At 39.7% G+C, this 22301-nt stretch overlaps 1 protein-coding gene across 1 annotated transcript; it reads right to left on the reverse strand.

The window, feature by feature from the left end:
* Positions 1 to 128: 128 nt before the first annotated feature.
* Positions 129 to 21484, reverse strand: LOC104927020 (nuclear factor of activated T-cells, cytoplasmic 3). The gene is made up of 10 exons (XM_010741003.3): positions 21071 to 21484; positions 14622 to 15297; positions 11721 to 12095; positions 10797 to 10959; positions 8714 to 8913; positions 7862 to 8034; positions 7422 to 7562; positions 7252 to 7307; positions 4207 to 4948; positions 129 to 959 (listed from the first exon to the last, which is right to left on the reverse strand). Exons 1-10 carry the CDS (start codon positions 21141 to 21143, stop codon positions 823 to 825), a joined length of 2736 nt encoding a protein of 911 aa, XP_010739305.3. The 5' UTR covers positions 21144 to 21484; the 3' UTR covers positions 129 to 822.
* Between the last annotated feature and the right edge of the window lie 817 nt (positions 21485 to 22301).

The following is a 22301-nucleotide window of genomic DNA, read 5'->3' on the forward strand; positions in this document are numbered from 1 at the left end:
TGGCTAATATTAACCGCTCTGACCTTTTGACCTCGCTGTAATGAAATGTTTTGAACTAAAGTGCCTTAAACGTGTTTCTGCATTAAACAAATGAGTGCGACAACATCTCAAATCCAGAAGCGACTCTGGTTCTAAAAATCCTTTATCGAAACGGTTTACACAGAATAAACTTATTTTACAGCTCATCATTCATCAAGAGATTTATCAAAACACAAAACATCCAACCCCTCTTCTCCTTTTTCGTCAACCTTATGACACGTTTCTATAATTCAGTGTTTGAAGCTTCACACCAACAGTTCAGGTTGAACAGCGTTAATGTAATTCAGCAAAGGAAATGTAAACCATAGAGAGTAAAACCAAGATATAAAAATGAGCTGAAGGACTTTAATTTTATACTGGATTAGATCCAGAGTATCAAAAATAGATTTTTTTAATTAATTGGCCAATAAATAATGACATAATTTTCTCTTTTTTGTGCGACCTTAAGCTTCTGTAATGATATTACTGATTTAAGCACCGCTCTTACAGCCCTTTGGTTGTATGCTACAGTTCTTCCAATTCGATTGTGGAGGGCTAAAAAAAAAAATCTTTGGTTTGTCTGTGAAAAAAATTCCTGAGACAGATGAAGAAACAGTAATCTGATACCCTGACAAGACGAGTTGATGAGACGAGCACGCAGGCTCGTCGACTCGAGGCTGCTGATTGGTTTTCAGGCACTTTGTGCAAACGTGAGCGCCGGCTTGTTTTTGTTTTTTTTGGTTTTCATCCAGAGAGCGTTCAGTTGAAGAAGCGCTGGAGTGGTCTCCTGAGGAAGCAGTGCAACTACTGAGGGCCTCCACAGAACGGCAAGGCAGCGTCATTGGACTTGTGCTCCCAGTCGTACTGGTCAAACTGGTCAAACTGGTCAGGCTGTGCGCTGCTGCTCAGACTGCCGATGTCCCTGTCGATTATCTCATTGACTGCAAATGAAACAGAAGCAGGAGACACGATTAGTCACAACATTTATTTTACAGTACTTATAAATGATGATTGGAGACTAAAGTTGGTAACATAAAAGTTTCTCAGTTTTATAACTGTAGGCTGAAAATAAATTGATTAAATAATTAATTCTACATATTTGCTTGTTCTGTAGTTTTCCACCAAGACTGGTCAGTCTGCTCAGTGAACCTTGAGTTAAGATTTTATTATTATTTGTTGTTTCCAAATTTAAAAAGGAACTGTCACGCTCAGTGATCAGTTTCTGAGCTGGTTGCTATGATGTTGCTAGTTGTGTAAAACATCAAATTTATGGACCCAAATTTGAGATAAGGTTGAAGGTTTTTTAATGTTGCAACACATTTTGCAACATTTTTAGAATTTCACCAGCGTGCAACAAAAACACATCTTCAGGAGATGCAGTAGTAGCCTGTTCAACGTAAAGTTAAAAAAAATATATATATATAAAAAGAACTTCAGTCTCTGTGCACTGATCCATGTCTGTTTTCAAAAACTTTCCCCCTGAAATTCACAACCTTTCAAGGATTTCAAGGACGTGTGGGAATCATGAAATTCACAACCTTTCAAGGATTTCAAGGACGTGTGGGAATCATGCTATACTGTCATTTTTAAAAACAAAAGCTCTAAAGCTAAAAAGATACTTCTAAATAGATTTTGGATGAAACAAAACTGAAAGAGAAAAAGATAAGTAATCTTTGGCTTAAGTGTTTTAAATGTGTTGTCCATAATCTATCTCGACGCTTACTTAATGTATCATCACGCGTCTGCTGGTGCTGAAATTTCTGTGTTGTATGAGGATGAGGGCTAACGTCTCCAGTGTCATTAATACCACAGAAAATAATTGTGAAATGTTGCTTTTTTTGTTGTCAAGTTACCAAGCAGAAATAAAATGAAACAACATGCTGCAAACAAATTCAGGGAGATAAAATCTGATTGAGTGCTGCAACACCCTGTTCAGCCAGATGATGGAGCATCTGGGCACAAACTGTGACTTCAAACTCAGACTTCACTTACTATTTATGACGCTTAGTGCCTAATGACTTCACCTTGACACGTTTGTGTGGTTGTAAAAGAGATAAATGGACTTTACACCCTACAACTACTCATTATCTTCTAATTACTAACTAATCCATGTATTACTGCAAACTGATTCATGAACCTGTTTATGACACACTGTGCAGGCTGTGTGCTTGTGTTTATCGTGAGTTGCTGTAGTAAAGCTGCTCTGCAGAGTCTACTTGCACAACAGCAAATGGTTTCATCACAGCTACATTCAGTCTATACATAGCTCTGCAGTGAAATCTGACTCTCATGAAGCAAAACAATAACACAACACACAGCCCATTAAACACAACTTCAGCTTTCAGTTTTTAATGCAGTGTTTTTGGTTGAACATGGTATACCTCATACCATATTAGTGTTTAACTTAAAGCAGCACCTCGGTACAGCCTCATAGAGCTGCTGGCGTGACTGAAGGCTCTTAAGTCTTGTTCAGTTAGGTTGTTTCAATTTCTAGATTTCAATGCACCTAACTGAGTATCTTTAAAATCAATAAAACATACTCAGTTTGGTGCTTTAGAAACAACTTCAACTTCACAACCAGATTCAGCCCAGTTTGAACCACTGACATGACATAACCTCAGCCTGTTCCTGAAGAGCTGCTTTGAAGCTGAGAATATGCGGCTTTGGCCGCCGCCATGTTTACATTCCTGTCTCTTCTGCGTCCCGGCTATGACGCTTACCTGTCAATCAAAGCGTCCACACTCTTAATTCTGCGTAACTTTAAGTCTTAAAATTATCTGAAGACTGGCTGACTTATTCTAAAGCTAGCCTCAAGCAGCCGCTTGTTGTTTTGCAGTTTTTGGCACTTCTGCATTGTCAATCGTCAATGGCTGCACAACGTTGTACAATTAACCCTTCCTAATTCCTGCAACTTTTTGCTCTGTGCTCTGTTAACAGTCGAGCGAGCTTTGGTCAACATTAAGCATTAGCTATAACTGGTTGTCTTTTCAACATAGACAAGCTAGCATGTAGCATATTTAAGTACAGGAAAAGGAGAAAGTCAACTGAGGCTTGCTCAACTGTGATTGGAGCACAGAGCAGAAAGGGGTGGGACACAGGAAGGGTCAACTAATGTGTGGGCTCCGAACTTCAAACTCATGTTTACTTATGCAGATGTTAATCTTTATTTTGCTTTTTTATACTTTTAAATAAAACAATCCAAAAAATAGCAATCACCTTCCAACCGAAACATCTTCTGACCCGCACATCACCAAATCAATGTTGATGTGCTGCAGTCACAGAGGTTTTACAGGAGTTTTCATCCACTGACTCTGAGGCATCAGTGTGTGATAAGGCTGCAGATGGACATTTTTCCAGCAGCACCAGATCAAGCTGCCGAGGTCAAAGTCAAGCTGAAAGGCGAGGGAGTGGGTGGGGTTGGGGTAGGGGGGTCCAGGCAGGAGGGTCAGAGGCCTGACGACAGCTGCTGCCCACCAACTTAGGCGAAGCAACAAATTTAACCCCCATCTGCATCATTCAGACCAGCAACAAGCAGACGCAGCTATTATTAACCCAGATCAGAGAGAAACCCAGTATTCACACACAAACACACACAGGGCCTTGACATATAAATAACCAACATCACAGAGCAAGTGCAGACAGACGCACACACCTCATGTGCACAAACACAGACACATGGTGAGCACAGTGATTTGGATTGTCTGAGAACCAGATCTGAATCCCAGGACCAGATCACAAGTCTTTAGATCCATCCAGTATCCACAGTCAGTTTATTACCTACAATCCAGGTTTTCTGAGGGGAAACTGGAACAGTTGTATCGCTCTCTCCAATGCAACCAGACATTTACAAAAAAACGTAATTTTACCTTGCAGAGCACAGGAGCTGCTGATCTACCAGCACAGTCACACGATAACATAAATAACCAGTCGAGCTTTGTTGTTGAGAAACTAGTGTCTGAAACATGCTAAATAAAGATCAGTGGTGTAGAAGTAGATTAGGAATGGTTTAACAAGTTTTCATGGATATTTAGTTTTTATTTTCTTTTGTCTATTGTAAACGCTCCACACTCACTGAATCCACACTGACTATAGCTACCAACCTCCACAAGAAGTAGCTACAAGCTTTTCAGAGACACTTTTCAAGCCTACAGCAGGATAGTTCATTAATGAATATATGCAGCTTCCTACCATCATCCAGCGTGATCTCCTGGAGGCCCAAAGATCCTGGATTTGGCTGGGAGTCTTCTGGTTCCTGCTTGATGCTCGGCACCTCTCCTGGGCTGGCGAGCAGAGAGTCCTTCTGGGGCTCAGCAGGGGTCACAAAAGCTCTTCTGGAACTCAGAGAAGGAGAGGGTTCCCTCTGGGGTCCACCGGAGGAGGTGGTAGCAGGGATATTGAAGGTCTGAAGAGACACTGAAGAAGCCTGGGAAGATATCGTGGAGATCTGATGAGGCATGATGGAGGTCGGAAGAGGAATCAAGGTCTGGGTGACCATGGAGGTCTGTGAGGGTACGGACGGCGAAGTGCGAAGCGGCATCGAGGAGGTGTGAGGGAACATTAAGGAGGTCTGAAGGGGGACAGAGGGGGGAGGAGGAGGATGATGATGAAGACGAGGTGTGTTCTCCGAAGGAGGACCACAATGCACCGGGATGTCACAGGAATCGTAATAAACAACATCCGGTCTCGCTCGGTCACAGGAGGGCACCTGGCAGGAGATCGGACAGAAGTCAAGTGGATTGAGGGAGACGTGGTCTGTCTCCCAGCGCTCCTGTTTGACTGCAGCAACAGGGAGGTGAGATATGACTCCAGGCAAGTAGGTGAAGCTCTGCGTCAGACTCCTTTTTCTCTTCCCATTTGAGATGTAGAACTGGACTTGGACGGGATCTGTTGTCCTCTTATTATACGGAGGAACCTCCACCACAATGCTGGACTGAAAGAGAAACAGAGATGAGAAAACTACAGAAAAACAAAAAATAGACTCATGAATTATGATGATAAATGTGATTTAAGAGTTCCTGATGGACAGAAAGATTTATTTGCTGCTAAAGTAAGTGAACCTCTAGGCTAGTTAGCTCAGTCCATGCTGCCAGGTCTGGGAGTGTTGGTATTGACATACTGGCCATATCTGGGACCAGGGCTATGGTCAATGTGGGCGACCGCCCAGGGCGCAGTCTCCGTGAGGGGCACACGAGCTCCCGAAAAAGAAAAAAACCTCGCCAATTTTCTATACCGCCAAGGGTGCCAAGGGCGCAAATGTGGCCAGGACCGGCGCTGTCTGGGACTGACGTTTAGTCAGCGGTGACAGCTTGGTGAAATAAAAGGCTGAAAGACAGACGCCAAGCTTTTCCTGTTGGACTACTAAGTAATATTAGCTGGCTGCCATGTCTTGAGTTGTTGCACTCCCTTGATATTTGGTTATAAGTAATAAAATACACATGTACGACTGTCTATCTACAACAGTGGTATGGGGGCACTAAATCAGAACAAATACCAAATCTGACATATTATTGCTTTAAATGTGATGAGACAAAAACCAGTCACGCGTGAGTCACGCTCACATCCATCCAAAATTGAATACCATTTTATATTCTTCCGTGATGTCATGGAAACTCCTGCACTGTCTCCCTTTACTCCGTCAGACACAGACACACACTCAGCCTCTTTGTGGTTTCAGCAAGCTCTTGTTGACTTCCTCTCTGTACTTCCTCTTGGGGGAATCCTCCTCGCCATCTTACGTTTAAATGCTCCAAAATCTTTAGTGATTTTTGTGTGATTGACCCTTCCATCATCTGATTCAGAATACACTATAGGCTTTCATAATTCCCTCTACTCATTGTCATAATATGCAGTATAAGTAAATGCAGCTGATTAAAGTGGCAATGTTTGGCCATTTGAGGGCAAAAAAACTCGAACGAACAAACAGTAAGCTTGTTTAGTCCCCTCCAAAGGAGTTGTGAGATGATTAATGAGAGAGGAAAGTTCAGATACTTGTTTTAAGTTTTTTGAAATATTCTTTAATCTTTGCTTCATGGCTTTTGTACAATTTGACTGCTTTGTTAAACCACTTGAGAAATCTAAAGAGGAAATGTCTCTTTGGTGAGTAAAGCAGGAGCTGTATCAGTGGTTTAATCTGTTTGTTTGTTTTTTGTCAGTAGTTCAAGTTCCGCAGTTTAGCATTAATAAGAAGTACATACAATGTAAAAAATAGTTTATAACGCTATAATTTGTGTTTATTAACTGCTTAACTCCTGTGGGCACCCATAGGTGGAAGTTGCTCTACCACACAATATATTTTTAATTTCTTCTTCTGCTAACGTCCACCACTGGTCGGAGTAATGATTGGCACACCTTTTTTTGCATTTTTGGCCACCTTCGAGGGGCTTCATTTAGAGATTTTCTGTGTCTCAGGGGAGAGACACACACCGTGCGCACACCTGTGTCTAATTAATCTGGCCTGCAGCTGACCCTGTTTGCTTGGCAACCTCAAGCCTGCCTTTGACTAACTTTGTTGAAGTCTCTGTATGATATCAATGACTATCAAGACTACATTTTTAATGTTGGCCATCTTATCCTTCTCTCTCACAGACACAAACACAGACAGATACACAGACAGACACGACAAACACACGCACACATGCATACACAAACACACACACACAGAAGAAAAAAGTCTTTCAAAATAAGAGTCCCTTCAAAATAAAAGACTTTGTAAAACTCTCTAATAAACAGACAAGACCACACAAGCATGCACAAACACAAGACAGAAGTCTTTCAAAATAAGACAACATTAAAAAGGCAATGATGACACAGCTTGTTGTATTAATACTGAATTTGCTGAGCAGTGTCAATAATAATGTATGGGGGCAACAGGGCCAGAACCAGGCACACTCAAAATTTCTTTAGAATAGAATAATAGAATAATTTTTCTAGTTTAGATATATCCTTCATATTTTACAGTCACTGGGAAACCCCTTCGAGGCACGTCTCCACCACATCACGGCCACAACGCTATTTTGGTCTGTCCTCCATGCAACCTCAAACCCCATCGAAAGCATCACATCCGTGCCTGATGGAATTTGACCATTGTACATTTCATATCGGGCATATCTTTGTTGTGCTGTGCTATTCCTGCTCACACATCCTAATTTTGTCACAGGAACCACATAAATCCTGATATTTTCAAATGTGAAATATATTTTCATGGTATTCTTTTAAAGTAAAGTTTCTACTTACTCCACTGCATTTTTCTGGCACAACTCTGGCTTCCATTTCCCACAGTGATCGTCCATCTGCGTGGGCAAAACATGTCAGTTCAAACAAACAGGCAAGTAGGATGTTAATCATGAACAAAATCAGATGTAAATGTATTTAGTGTACACTAAATTAATGTAAACTGATCTTACCAGGACCCTTCTCCATGAAAACAACCCTAGACTGTGTGGAGATGTTGGATCCAGTGATATGGAGCTCCTCTCCTCCGTCCACAGAGCAGCTAGCTGGACTGAAGCTCTCGACCTGAGGAAGTTCCTGCCCTGAGCGCTGAGCTGAAACATAACACAGTTTTTGTTAGTACTGGTATTTAAGAACATATATGCATTCTCCATGTACGCTATAACATGAGCACATTTATAAGCAAAAGAGGAAATACACAGTCAGCAGTGAGAAAACTGATTATGATCTGTTTTGGCAAAATTTTGAAACATGAAGCAACACCTCATCACAACTTCCTGCTCTGCTCGTTCAACTTTAATCTGGTTTCGAAATAAAAATAAAAAGCGGTGAAAAAAACATTCACATTTTGCATCAGATGTAAATGTGATGTGTTATTGTGACTATTACTCACAGCACTCGACAGGAACAGATGTTGTCTGCAGCCACAACATCCGGCTGTCCGGCTGAGGGATGGCGACTCTGAACACAACCCGCACCCTTGTGTTCTTGCGTCCAATGTCTGTTTCTCCTTTCTTCAGCTCGATGTCAGCATTACGCAGCTTCAAGATGCCGGCACAGTCAATGCTACGGAAAAGAAAAGACATACTGTTTATTACTTAAAGGTATTCTTTGCCATTTTGGACCACTAATAAGTTAATAGAGCAATGTTTTGCATGCGCACAGGCACAAAGGTAATGAAATCCACATTGCTGTCGACTATTGCGGGCAGTAATGCAAAAGTTTAGTAATGAGGGTAATAATGCAAATGTGTCGTATTTGCAAGCTATAAAACGAATATAAAAGAAAAAGGTAAACAAACCGGTGAAACAACCGTGAAAACTGGAGGATGTCAGTCTGAATGGATACATTCACTTACTGGTTGGCTGCATATTAAATGTACACCTACAACAATTACTACTAAAAGTAGCATAATAAGGGTAACTCATGATGCTACTTTTATTGCTGCTACCAGCTTATTGCTACTACTGCTGATTAAATTATACCATAATCTCTGTAAACAGACAATATGAATGTAAAATCTATAGGCCAAGATTTTGGCATCAGAACATTCTGGTTCAATAGTAACTACTTTTGCAACTGACAACTCCTTACAATATCTTTAATCGGAAAATTATTTTAGTATCTAGAACTATCACTGTGATCTAATGATAAATAGAGCAGCACGTCATCAACACAGAATTGAACTGGGCCAAGAATTGAGCCCTGCGGTACTCCAAAACTCAACATTATAAATCCATTTTACCTAGCGGACATGTCGTTTTCTGGAAGTAAAGGGATCTCGAGGACTTTAGTACAACCCATAATTTTCTCCTGGCAGTTGGTGGTAACCATCTTCCCCGTTACCCGGTGTACTTGGTAGAAGGAATGAGGGCGAAGGTAGCGGTCGTCTGCAGTTCCAATAAACAACAGCAGGCTGACCGGCTGCTCGCTGTATCCAATCAACTGAAAACACAAAATTCAAAGTTACAATTTTGATGAACAGTTGCTCTTCTTGCCAGACATTTCAACAGTACTTAGACTTTTGAAACTTGAAGGAATGATCCATCTTTATCACACAGAATCAGTCCAATTCTGTCTGAACTTGGAGTGAAGTGGATGCATGTTTGGCAGCATATTCTAGTGTTTTCATACTGGCCTGATTGGTGAATGTAACTAAAGTTTAAAGGAATAATCCAACATTTTGGAAAAATTATTTGCTGAGTGATATGAGAAGATATGTATCACTCTCATATTTCTATGTTTAATACAGAGCCACAAGGTGTTTAGAGTGAAACACCTTGTGGCTCTAGCTAGCTGAACATTAAGCTAATGCAATGTAAACAGAAATGATTAATGAATTGAACAATTTGTGGTTTTACAGAGAATTGTTGGATGTTAGATCTAATGTTAGATCTATTTAATAGTTTTTGTTTGAATACAGCAAATAAGCTGAGGTGTTGAGCTTTAAAGGTGTTAGTGGATATATTTTTTAACAGAAGCAGACAAACTGTTTCCCCCTGTTTAAAATGTTTATCTTTTGCCAATTACTAGCTTCCTGATGGTGCAAAAATTGTCACTACTACTACGCCAGCAGCGTAATTTAGATGACACTTGGTTACAGACTGTCTCGTTGGTGCCTGCGTCAATAAAAGGTAAAGATATATCTACTTCAAGAAATTAGAGATAAAGACACAAAAATAAAACACAACTTTGTTTTCATCACTCTAAGGCTTGATAAAGTTCATGAAAGTTGCTACATATTGTGGATTTTATAAAAAAAAACAAAAAAAAACTCTTCACCACACGGTTGTTAGCTCGGTTTTCAGTTTCATGTGTTACCAAGCAGCACTGTGAGTTTTTACACATCTTGCAGCAGGAAGCTCATCTGGCTTCATCAGCGGCCTGAGAATGTGACACCCAGAATAGCCCTGATGGTGTCTGTTACACGCAAGGCCTTGATGGAGCTTTACTTGCCTCAGCCTGCCCCTGCTCTCTGATCCAGAGGATCCATGGGGCTGTTCACTCACAACATCAGCAAAACACAACCTCAGTCCCTCTCTGATACATCTCTAGTGGCTCAACACTGTGTATTGTTAGTTTAATTTGTAAAATGCAATCTGTTGATAGACAGATAATTACTTTTTTAGATTAATCAATAAACTGTTAAATCTCAAAAATGTCTGAAAAAAGTGAAAATTGCCATTGACAGTTTTCCGGGGAGCATAAAATGCTTATTTGTCTGACCAACAGTCTGAACCCAAAACCTCATCCAAATTACAATGATATAAACAGATAAAAGTCACAATGAAGAAGCCAGAACAAGAGAATATTTGGTGTATTTTCTAAATAATGAATGGATTATCAAAATTGTTGTCAGTTAATTTTCGTCAATCAATTCAGAACATTTAAGTTTTGACAAAAGACATAATACAAATATTTTAAAATTATCTCATATTTGGTGCAGTTAAGCCCTGCTACCATGAACTAATAAGTCTTCCTCCATTAGAACATTTCTTGATGTGATATAACATGCATATCTGTATACTTCAAAGGTATATATAATGTATATAACTTTTGTTTTATTAGCTATTTATTTTTTTCGATTTCAATTATATCTTAGATTGTTTCTATATATTTCTTATTTGTGAGCATTTTCTTATCCAACTTGTGTATGTGAGCTGGTGTGCCAAGTGAATTTTCCGGGTGTGGGATCATTAAAGTATTACATTTATTTGATCTTATCTTGCTCAGAGACCTGTCAGAATTAAGCTGACGGTACAAGGAAATCCTGTGCAGGAACAAAACATAATTAAAAAATCAGGGTGGCGTCAGAACTGATGCCTTACCTTGACAACAGGATGTCCTACATTAGCTGCCTTAATGGACCCTCTGCTGCCCTCTGTCTCATAATGCGCCCTGTGGTAGGATCTGGGCTGGACCTCCAGCTTCAGCTCACACTGGTCAAACTGGTTGGGCAGAGGCATGTCCAGAGGAGGAGGTGATGAGGTCCTGGAGACAGAAACAACAGACACATTATGATTAGATATTGTTTAACACCAATCACTTCTCCTTTAGTAGTATATCTCTGAAGGAAGTTCAAAGGTTCTTAAAATGGGTTTCTTATTCTTCAGCTAGGGTAAAACATCAGGAATGAGACATTATCTCAGTTAGAGGATGTTAAAAGTAAGACATTTCGTAAAATATGCTTATTCACTTTCTCATATCACTCTTATGTCTGTACATTAAATATGAAGCTACTGCTAGAAGACACTTAGCTTAGCTTAACCTAGTGTAAAGACAGAAACAGGAGAACAGCTCTGTCCAAAGTTCAAAATGGCACCTGGTAAATACATTATATCCAAACATACAAACACAGTGAAATAAAACACCAAAGTGTAAAAAGACAATTGATTGTTTTGTGCTGAGAACATTTGCCAGGCAACCAACTGACACTCCTCGAAGAACATATAGCGCCTAAAAAACAGTGGATTGTTGTCACGTTTTTGTATGAATGAAACAAACAAGATATCATGTTTATCAGTGAGCTTCAGTGGTGTTCATAGGTATATTTTGTTAACTTTGGACAGCCAGACTAACTGTTTCATGTGTTCAGCTCAATTCCATTAAGAATTTTCTGTGAATCGTCTGACTAATCATTCAGCACTTAATTCATTAACTGTGTAAAGGTACAAAAACAAAAGCTGCATAATTCATTTCAGAGAATTAGCACATTTAAAAGAAATTTCACATTTAAGTGAAATGAAGCCAACCTGAACAGAGGAGGGTTTCCAGGTTTGGGTTTGTTCCAGCTGAAGTGGGAGGGCACCTGAAGAAACAGCTCACGTCCCTCCTCTCCAGGGGAATCCTGGAAGGGCTCAAGCCCAGGGTCGCCTTGACCAGCCAGGAGGCCCAGCTGGCTCCCTGATGTCCTCCTGGTCTTGGAGGGGACATCCTGGTAGCCAGACATCAACAGGGTTCCCAGGGCGTCTGCAGGACTTCCCACCCAAGTGTCATCAGTCACACTGCCCCGTGGAGAGGCGCCCGGGGTAGGGCTGGGTGAGTGGTGAGGGGAGGGTGAGCGGGCGTATGGGTCGGCACCAGAGTGGCGCCTCTTCCCGCAGGGGGAGGTCGGCCTTGATGATGGTCTGAGAAAGAAGTCCAGTTGGAATTATCAGGATTGATTAAAAATCAAACTACTGGCTTCCTGCATAGAATGAAAGGTTGTCTGTTTTTTGTTCTGTATACTTTGATGTCTGAACTTGATTACAGAGATACTCTGTAATGTCCCGCTTCTGTACTGTTAATACTTAGGCAGCTAAATCCTGTTTGTCGAAGTGCAAGTTACACTTTATCACTAATGATAAATCTCATCATCATCACTGCTCTCTATATCATGTAAGGCTGGATGGACAAGAAGGAATGATAATGATGACATCCCCCTATAACTGACTCTTTAGTCCTCTAGAAACTAGAAAACCTTAAGTTCAAAAACAGACTGTGTGGGCACGTTTTGACTGACATCTCTTCCTCTAAGCACCATACTACTTTGCATGGAAAAGGTTAAAAACATACTTTAGCCACCTAAAATAATATCTGTTTAAGATGGTCCTTCGATCAAACCAGAGCTGGTGATTGTTTGAACAATAGAAAGACTAACTAAGGTGGTTTTGGTTAATTTTATTTTGATTCTGTTGTGTTTGAATGAAGTTTGTTTTACAGTGACTTATAATGGCAATTAAGCTAATCTTGTGCGGTAAAAGTAAAAACTTGAAGGTGTAAAGGTGTCTGTTTCTGTTTAATAATGGAAACAGTTATACTATTAAATATTTTCCTTTTTTTCACAGTTTATTAACTAACTTTAGACATTTCCTGGTGTAATCATATACCTTGTTTCAGGTTCTTCTGCATATTTTAAATGGAATGAACAGTGGCCCTTTGAACATTATCAAAATGTGAGTGTTACCAGAATGTGGAGTGTGGTATGAGTGATGTTATGTCAAATATGTTTATCCCTATCTCTATGATCATCTCAGAAAAATTATAAATTAGCATGCTAACTGACTATCTGCTGGCTGACTGTGAATCAAATCTGCTGACGTGACATTGTTTCATTTCATATTTATTATTTCATAAAGCAGTGTTGTAGGTTTGTTGTAAATTTAACATCCATCTATCCACCTAAAAAAGGGCTGGTTGGTGGGCATCAGGCCATTCATCCTGTCCCTCTGCTTCGGAGACAAAGAGAAAATCTCCTCCTGTTGCAACAGAAAGTCTTCGTCCTGGCAGAGGACTCCTTCTATGTCCTTCAATCATCTGTTAGAGACAACCATAATGACCTCCCGTTCATAGATCTCTGCCTGGAAGCTCAAAGCTGTTTCTTTATTGAGCAGCCGAGTGAGCTCCACTTTCTTTTCCTCCTTTTTCAGCTTATCAGCAAGTGTCTGGTTTTTCTGTGATTGTAGGGATCTCCTCCGGTCTTTAGAAAAGTTCCTACCTAATTTTAAGGGCGTCTCCACCCTCAGTTTCTTTTCTTTCTGAGCTGTTGGTCGAACTAACTACAAATGGCCTCTTTGAACCTTAATTCCATTAGGTTTTCCTCTGTCTTGTTCTTCTCGTCCTGTTCTTTATGGAGCATTTGTTGCAAATTAAGCTCAGCTGAAAGCAGCTGGCTCTGAACACTCCTCTGAGACCCTGAGGAAATTCTCTCTGTGGAGCATCCTCCAGCTCCTGTTTGGCCAGAGTTAACTCCATAATGAGCCTCTGCTTTTCATCTTAATGCTTCCTTTTTGACTCCTTGAGCTGTTGAAGTTCATCCACTGTAGAGGGGCAGGCCACCTTCTCTCTCCTCTGCTCATGGCTCCATTACTGTCTTTACGTCTAAATGATTTCTCTCTTAATTAGTTTCATGCTTACCATCAATAATGGGGTGCCACAGGGATCTGTTCTTGGGCCATTACTGTTTACATTATACATAAATAACTATTTTTCCTAAACTGTATATAAACATCTATTTTATGCAGAGAACAGAGTTTTATATGGTCCAAGCTCCACCGCAACCATGGAACCATCTGTCATAGTTTTGGGTTTCTGCTTTAGTATTTGTTGTTTTATGTTGAAAGAGTCTTTCCTCAGGTGTCTTGTGTTACTTTATTTCCTGTCTTTGCCTTTTTCCCACCTGTTTTCTGGGTCACCTGTGTTTAATTAGTTGATTAGTTCTTATGTAGTTTTTCAGTCCGGCGTTGTTTGATTTTTGTCCTTTACCTGCGTTCATGCCAGTGAATCTCAGTTCTATGTTTTTTATTGTTGGATTCCTGCTGATGGGATGTTTCTTGGATTGTTGGATTAAGTTTGTTTTTAACATGGACTCCTCAGCTGCCTTGTGTTATTTTGTGTTATCCTGCCGGTTTTGTAAATGATTAAAGTCACCTTTTGTTCACTCTACCTATCCGTCTGCATTTGGGGTCACTTGAACTTAAACACCAAATATTCAAAATTAACTAAAACAAAAAATTTAAAGTTAAACTAGACTTTCAGTATAGAATTAAAGGCTGTTTGTAAAATCACTGTTCTGATTATTTTCATCAGGCCTATCAATTTTGTCCTCAATGAGACAACTTGGTTAAATAAATAAAGCCACTAGCTAGACATTTGGAAACCACGTTGTTGTGTACCTGGAGGTGGGCCGGCGGTTCAGCCAGCTCTCTTCAGTGATACTGGTGCGAGGGGAGTGGCAGGGTGACTGACGGGGTGACTGATAAGGCGACAGCGCCGGGCTGAAGGCCTGAGGATGCTGGTACTTCTGCTGCCACAGCTCCACCCCAAAGGCCCCTCCCCCACAACCTGGGGACCCAAGTGGTGACCCGAGGGGGGACCCCAGGGCGAGACGGGCAGCATCACGCAACTCCCCCTCGACGTCGTCGTAGATGTGGGAGAAGGACTCACAGGATGAGCGGTCAGACATCCAGCTCCTGGAGGACAGGCTGCTACAAGGGCTTGGGCACAGTGCTGTGTCCCTGTAGCAGGCATCCAGTGGCAGGTACAGTTGGCCTCTCGACCAGGACCCCTCAGAGTAACCCCCCTCTGCCCCGCCCACCACCAAAGCTTCCTGGCTACTACCCAGCTCCACATGGTTGTTAGGAGCGATGGCGGTGATCTGAATACTTGGGCAGTCAAATGCTCTGGGGTTCCCCTGGGCCATGTACTGGGGTCCCTGGGATTGGTAGCCAACATGCTGGTAGTCGCCTGGGATAGGCAGACATGCAGGGTGACTCTGCAGCTCCTGGATGACTGGCTGCTCGGCCAGAGCCTGTGTGGAGGAGGGAGGTGTCCTCACATCGAGATCGGGACCTGTGAGAAGAACAAAAATGTAAATCAGATAGGTGATTATTTGCATTGCAAACACATTTGTGTTTTATTACCCTGTAGTAGTACTCTCAGTACTGCACCTGACAGTTAATATTCATCTATCACCAGCAGACAAGAAACAACGTTACAACCACCTCCACTAACTAAAATGTATACATTTGTGTTAAATAAAACATCAACATTAGCACAGAGTCACTTTCAACTAGCAAATGCAATATATTTAATGTCTGGCCATTCAGGCTTCAGGCATAAAATGTATTTTTCTTTGTCCTTTCTCAGTTGTGGTCCTGTCTTTAAACAGTTTGGTTCCTTCAGGTAAAATCTGTTTTAATTTGGTTCTGAAGTTTAGTATTTGTCCAGCATATACCACAGTGATAAGTAAATCAATAGAAAAGTAAGTAATGACTTTATTATTCAGTTTAGATTTACTGTTCTATACTGTAAGAGGATTTTCTTTTATCTCTGGTAACATGTGATTGTGACAAAAGTAGTTCACAATTTGAAGACTAAATAATCTATCAACAATAATTTAAATCAAATTAATTGTTTGGGTCATTTATGAAGAAAATATGCCAAATGTTTATTTCTGGTGATTTTCTTATTTCCTCTGTTTTATATCACTGTAAAGTGAATGTCTTTGAGTTCAGAAACAAGTCATTTGAAGGCAAATGAAGTCAAACACTTCTCACCTTTTTTATAAAACAAGCGGAAGGGCTACACACAACAGCAGCAAATGACACTCTTCAAAACACCCACTCATTGTTTTCAATGTAAGACCACACACTAGTATTGTGTCCTGATGCACTTCAATTCTTGAGGACACGCCTCTGTCCTATTTCCCAGCACTGTCACACATCAACGCCCCAGCTACTGTAGTGTGAAGACTTCCTCTATCTAGTGTCACAACAATCAGTTGATTAATCATTAAGTCAATTATCAGTTAAACGAGCAGATAGTTGCTGTAAAGTGAATATCTTTGGGTCAATCGATTTAAAAACAATTGCTTCTCTTCTGCTATTCAGCTTAATTCAGTTCCCAACCCCCAACCTCTCAGATCTCAGTAACAGAGTCAACACTTGCTTGGCACTCACCACAGCACATGACCCCGGATATACCCCCCCACCAACCCATTTTCACTCTACTCCCATCTGGTCCCAGATACAGGACACTTAGATGGATAAAGTTTTAGCAGAAGTTTTATGTTGTCTGCATGGTGATGGAAAGTGTGTACTGTACTGTACAAATGTATCTATGTTCTGTTGGCATGCATGAGGCTCACTCTGTGGAAACCAATTTGCCCTTTGCATATAATAAATCTGTCTAACTCCACCTGTTCATGCCACGCTTAGTGGCTTCCAGTCTGGTGGTCGCAAAATAAACCTGACCCCCATGATCATCAGGAAGGGAAAACAGAAAACAACGATTCAGACATCAGTATTCGTTCAACACATAGAGCACCAAGTGTAAACCCACAGTGATGTGATTGCATCCCTTTGTTTTCAGTCACACATCACTCAATCTCTACACTCAAATTAGACTTGTTTTTCTGTCGTTGGTCAATTCACATATATGTGAAAGCATTCAACAGTAATATTCTTATTAAAAAAAAAAAACATAACTGTCTAGATATAATGGCCAAAGTGGCTGCAGATCGAAAGCACCACTGCTAACAAAACAAGATGATAAAGTTATTGATATTGTTGCGTCTTAATGTTTGTGGGCGTGGTTGTTCTTCATGCGGCCTAATCTCTGCAGTCTGTGTGTGCTATTGCCACACATTTTTGCTTAGATTAGATGCTCCATAAACTGCTCAGTATTATGGACAACAACTCCCATCCACTACATGACCTCCTGCTTTAACAACAGAGCAGTTTCAGTCGGAGACTCTTGCAGCTCCACTGTAAAAAAGACCGCTACAGGAGCAGGAACTGTTATATCTTTGTACAATGACTCCCTCTATGCAGAGAGAGTTGAGCAGTTGAGCTGATGGACATAATAAGGGATGCACATTTGCACATATGTATATTTTTCTTATGTATATATTTCTTTATGTATATTTTCTTATGTATATTTTTTAGAGGTAGAGCCATATGTTCTTCCTCATTAGAGTTTATTCGATTCTATACTGTGTCAACATTTTTACCACATGCATCTTTTTGTCAATCCTTGCTAGATTACGAAGGTTGGAAACCACCTCCTTCTACACTCCTTGCCTGCTGTCTGTTGTCTAATTTGTGACTGTGGTGTCTTATGGTACCTTTACAACACGTTGGTCTGTAATGTTCAGCAGCAGCAGTTAATAGTTCATACACCTGACTAATTGTAGTAACAGATAATCTACAACAGTTCAGTAAGTTTATTCACACAGCTGTACACACTCTCCGCCACAACCCTACTATTAATACACATCTTTCTCGCTCTCACACACACCTACATGCAAAAAAGGTGTCAAGCAGCAACTGTGATCTGCTTCACCAGCTCTACTCGTTGATTCTTTTCAAATTATCGTCAGCGTGCCCAGTAGAGACAAATGAGATGTGATGCAACTGTTTCCCCCCACAGGGCAGAAAGACGAGGAGGAGGGGGAGGCGATGCCCGTCACCAGCTGGGTGCCACAGAGCGGTTAGAAAACCAGGAAGTAAAACCTGCCGGCAGCCAGGCTAGGCGTCACTCTGTCTGAAACACAACCAGCCTCCAAGCATCTACAGTATGTATCAGCTGTTGGATGTGAGAAGACAATAAACTGGTTTATTTTTTTTTCATAGTCTCCGTTTTATCACATACAGACCTCCTCAGTATTACTCCAGGTGCACCAGTTGAAATCTGAACTTTAAATGAACTCAGATCAGCCAAAATACTCAGATTACCTCTGCTTCAAGCTAGGACTCAGCTGACTGGTACAAAATAGTGCCAATAAAATATCAAATTATCTTTCTGAGTCTGTGTTTATTTGGGGTTCCAACAGACTGAACAGAGAGCCACTTCTTTACCACAATTACACTTAACTCAGCAGTTTAACAATGAGGGTGTTATGAGGCAATCAGCAGAAACTGAAAATGACTTTTATTTTCAATTCCAGGACAGTCCAAACACACTTTGCGTTCAGACCAATTCAGTTAATTTAATGTGATTTGAACTCTTTACCAACTTTACCCTCAGAGCAACGTTTTTACAGACAGCCTACAGAGTGTATAAGCTGCCTTGACGAGGGCTGCTTGCTGATTGTCTTTATTATTGATTGCTTGATATAGCGCGATGCAAATATTTTTAAAGTTGTTGCCAGGCGACCAGATATCAGCTTTTGGTTGGAGATATTTGTAATCAGGATACGGTTCAGTCATACGTCCGCTTAAAATGAAAATGTGACATAAAATGTAAAAGAAAATGAACATGAAAGCTTTTTTATGGTAACCGAAAAAAAATTTGTGTTTTATCTGACAGAGCTTGATGTTTGATGTTATCAGTTAACGTCTTCACTCTCAGTTCCTGATATAAAAAATAGCAGCGCAGCTGTTATCACGTTCTTCACAGATCTCTCAGACATGAGCCGAGTGACCATGACAACACACAAAGTGTTGTCTGGTTCAGAGTTATCACGATACTAAAATGAGTAACTACGATACTATACCAGACAAAGTGTTACAGTTCCAGGTATTATCGTGATACTGCAGCCTTTTTTTACTATTATTATTATTATTTTTATGAACTGCAATGTATTTGTACAAGTTATAAATACTTATTAAGCTGCATAAGTCGGTTGCAGTAGTTGCCATGTTGCTTTGTTTACAAGGGAGTAGCTTGCAGTGAGAAGCCGGGAGGAGAGTAGAGGCGGCCGCTATGTAGCAGAAACTGGCACCGGTAGTATAGTAATCCACGGTAGTACCGTCCTGTAGAATTTCTAGTATAGTAGGAACCGTTAGGATTTGGCACCGCGGGGTACCGTGGGTATCGTGCAACTCTAGTCTGGTTCCAGTTCTGAAAATAACAGCAATGTTTTTTTCAAATATGTGTTTGACCAACAGTCTAAAACCTGAGGATATATGTTTATAATCATATAAGACGAAGAGAAGCTGCAAATCATTCAAATTCAGAACCTGGAGCCAGTGAATCTGAAATATCTCAACGATTAGTCTGATTGAACATTCGGTGCACACATTCATGTTCCTCTGAGGATGAATTTTAATAACTGCATCAATCCTCTGACTTTTCAACTGGCATCAGTGTTTTCATTTGACCCATCAGCAGTGCTGCTAATATTGGCACACTAATAAACATCATGGTAAACAGCATACACCTGCTCAGCACTGCCGGGTGTCACTGTAAGCATGTTAGCATTTAGCTCACAGAGCTGCTAGCTGTAGACTCACTAAAGATTAATTGGCATTTTATTTTTTATTATCAACAAATAACTTTCTTAAAGTTTTCTGTGTTCTCCGTGATGGTAAAGATAAACTGAATATTTGTTAGTTTAGTTCAGTCAACATAAAATGAGCAACATTAGCTGATCCAAAATATTATAAGAGCCTACTTATCAATACATTAAAACTACAGCAGACTGATCAGTAATCAATAGACTACTGCGCCTCCACTGATCAGCGGTTTTAGAGGAGGCTGGTTAAGTCCCTTCTTCGCCTCCTGATCCACACTTTAAAATTCAACTAAATTTAACAGCAGTTGGTTTTGTCACATCCATGAAAGCAGGACAGCATAACTTCCGCTTACAGTTTTCAAAATAAAATTCCAAACAAGGCAACCATAGAAGGTCGAGTGTGTACCACAAGTGAAATTGATCTTTTACAAAACTTTTATAATTCGCTGAATAATCAACTTGACTTAAAAAAAAAGAGGCGAACTTGGGCACAATTCACGATTCCCTAACTTTTTATAGTTTAAACATTAATCACCTCATCAATAAAATCATTGGCAGACTTATCAGTTCGAAAGCCACACAGAAGTTTATTATTATTATTATAATTAATATTATTACACACAGCGATAAAGACAAATAATAAACTAGATAAATAAATTATCATTTAACCTTTTGAGGGAAACCATAGTGGTCAAAGTGTTTTTAACTTGTATCCATAATTGACACTTCATGGCATACTAAAGTCTTTTTTCCTGCGCTCTTTTGGAAAGATTTTATTTAGATTTCTCATTTGTCTTTATTATTTAATTTAAAAGGAAGTTCAAGGAACACAAATGAACATAAACATGCACCAAACATAAAACGTTAAATACGATTCATATTTCATTTAGTACACCCATCCTTTATTCTTCACCAACTAAAACTAAAACAATAAGATCAGGTGTTATTACTGTCCATCTGTCCTTTGCCTGTATGTTTTTATTGCTTCCAATACTTTTACTGTTATTGTTGTTTACATTGTCAAATAATACGGTGTTGTTTTTTCCAGTGTAGTAGTGTGAATTTAATTTATTCTGAAACATAAATTGATGGCTATAAATCAAGTTTCACCCCAACTATCTTTAATAATCACTGTTCTGTTATAGTAAATCAAATTAAACCTACATTTAGCAACAAATACCAAAAAATGTTACTTAATGACTCCGTAAATACAGATTTATTAATATTGATTACTTCAAAGATAGTGTACGTTGTTTTGTATTGGACTGAAGGGGTGTTTTATTTTGAAGTCTAAAGTGCTCAGCTTCCGGTGTAACTCGCGCTCGTTCTTGCTAGCTTACTGCACTTTGACAAATTGCTAACTAACGTCGCCAAAATGACACGTACCTGCTGTCTGTCTGCCGTCCTCCTCAAAGATCAGTCTGAAGTCCAGCTCCTCACTGAAGTTTAATGTGGACATTGAACTGGGGAGACACTTACTGTCCTCAAAGGCAGCCGTTAAACCGACCTGTCTGTCTGTCTGTCTGTCTTTTAAAACTGACCTGTCTCACTCACTTCCATCCGACCGAAAGCAGAACTCTTGTGTCAGCTGGACCGCCAAAAACACGTCGACTAATTTCACGACTAAAAGTTGTTGACGGACACCGGCACGGTCAATAAAAACGCCTCTGTACCGTGTAGTAACACCGCAGAAGTCCCATTATTGTGTAAACTTGTTGTGTTCGCGGTTTCTGTTCGGCTGCAGCGAGTTTTACTCTCCTCCAGGTTGATCCTTATGATGCGTTCACGGTCTCCTCGTAATCTCTATTACAGCGACGTTAGGTAATTATGACATGAAGTACAGTTTGGAACAACAGCTGAAGTTTGTTAATAGTTAATAAGAATAATACAAAGTCAAACTTACTTTTTTTTTTAAAGAAAATGCCTTCAAGCCAAGCTTTCTTAAAATATTCTTACCGCCTATTTTTTTTTTTTTTTTTAAAGAGGATAGTGAAAATTATGTATATTAATTTTGTTTTTTTAATATATTATGTAGAGTTACATCCAGGTACTATGTGCCTCTTTTTTTAGGATTTCTATTTATAGAGAGCCACCAATGTGCCACTGGAATAAGACTTTATTATAATTAATTTATAAATTGATATACGTCAATGTCATGTCACTTTAAAAGAGATTAAATTCAATTAAAGTTCTATCGATAAAAATAAATAAGAGCGGTCTTCAAATTACAATAACGCAAAATTCAAACTATAAATGTTGAGTTATTAAATAAGACCAGATAAAACGGGAACTAAATTATTGTTTTTCAATTTTCAATTCTTTTGGCTCTATACATACATAGTAGATATTCATTATGTATGTATATATAATATTCTTGTTTTATTATATTAATTGACATCTATAATACACATTTGTATTAATACTGACAGTATTTCCTACAGGATTGACAAAGTTTCTCTTATTGATCAATAGTCTGGGTTTTTGTTTTTTGATATTTCACAGTATATATAATAAATAATATAATAAAACAATTGCTCTGTTACTTGAAAACACTCTACAGAGTCTAGTAATAACTTTTTTTTTAAATTCTAGTTTATTTTGAATCCTTGAGTATGAG

The sequence above is a fragment of the Larimichthys crocea genome, chromosome XXI (genome assembly GCF_000972845.2).
Source record: "Larimichthys crocea isolate SSNF chromosome XXI, L_crocea_2.0, whole genome shotgun sequence".
Classification (NCBI taxonomy): Eukaryota; Metazoa; Chordata; class Actinopteri; family Sciaenidae; genus Larimichthys; species Larimichthys crocea.

Bases quoted from the DNA above. Each gene is read 5' to 3' on its own strand.
- LOC104927020 (XM_010741003.3), bottom strand. From the start codon at position 21,143: ATGTCCACATTAAACTTCAGTGAGGAGCTGGACTTCAGACTGATCTTT. The intron at 8,914-10,796 runs GTAAGGCATCAG...TTGTGTTTTCAG, and splicing joins TAGGACATCCTGTTGTCAAG to TTGATTGGATACAGCGAGCA. The intron at 4,949-7,251 runs GTAAGTAGAAAC...TTTCTCTTTCAG, and splicing joins TGCCAGAAAAATGCAGTGGA to TCCAGCATTGTGGTGGAGGT.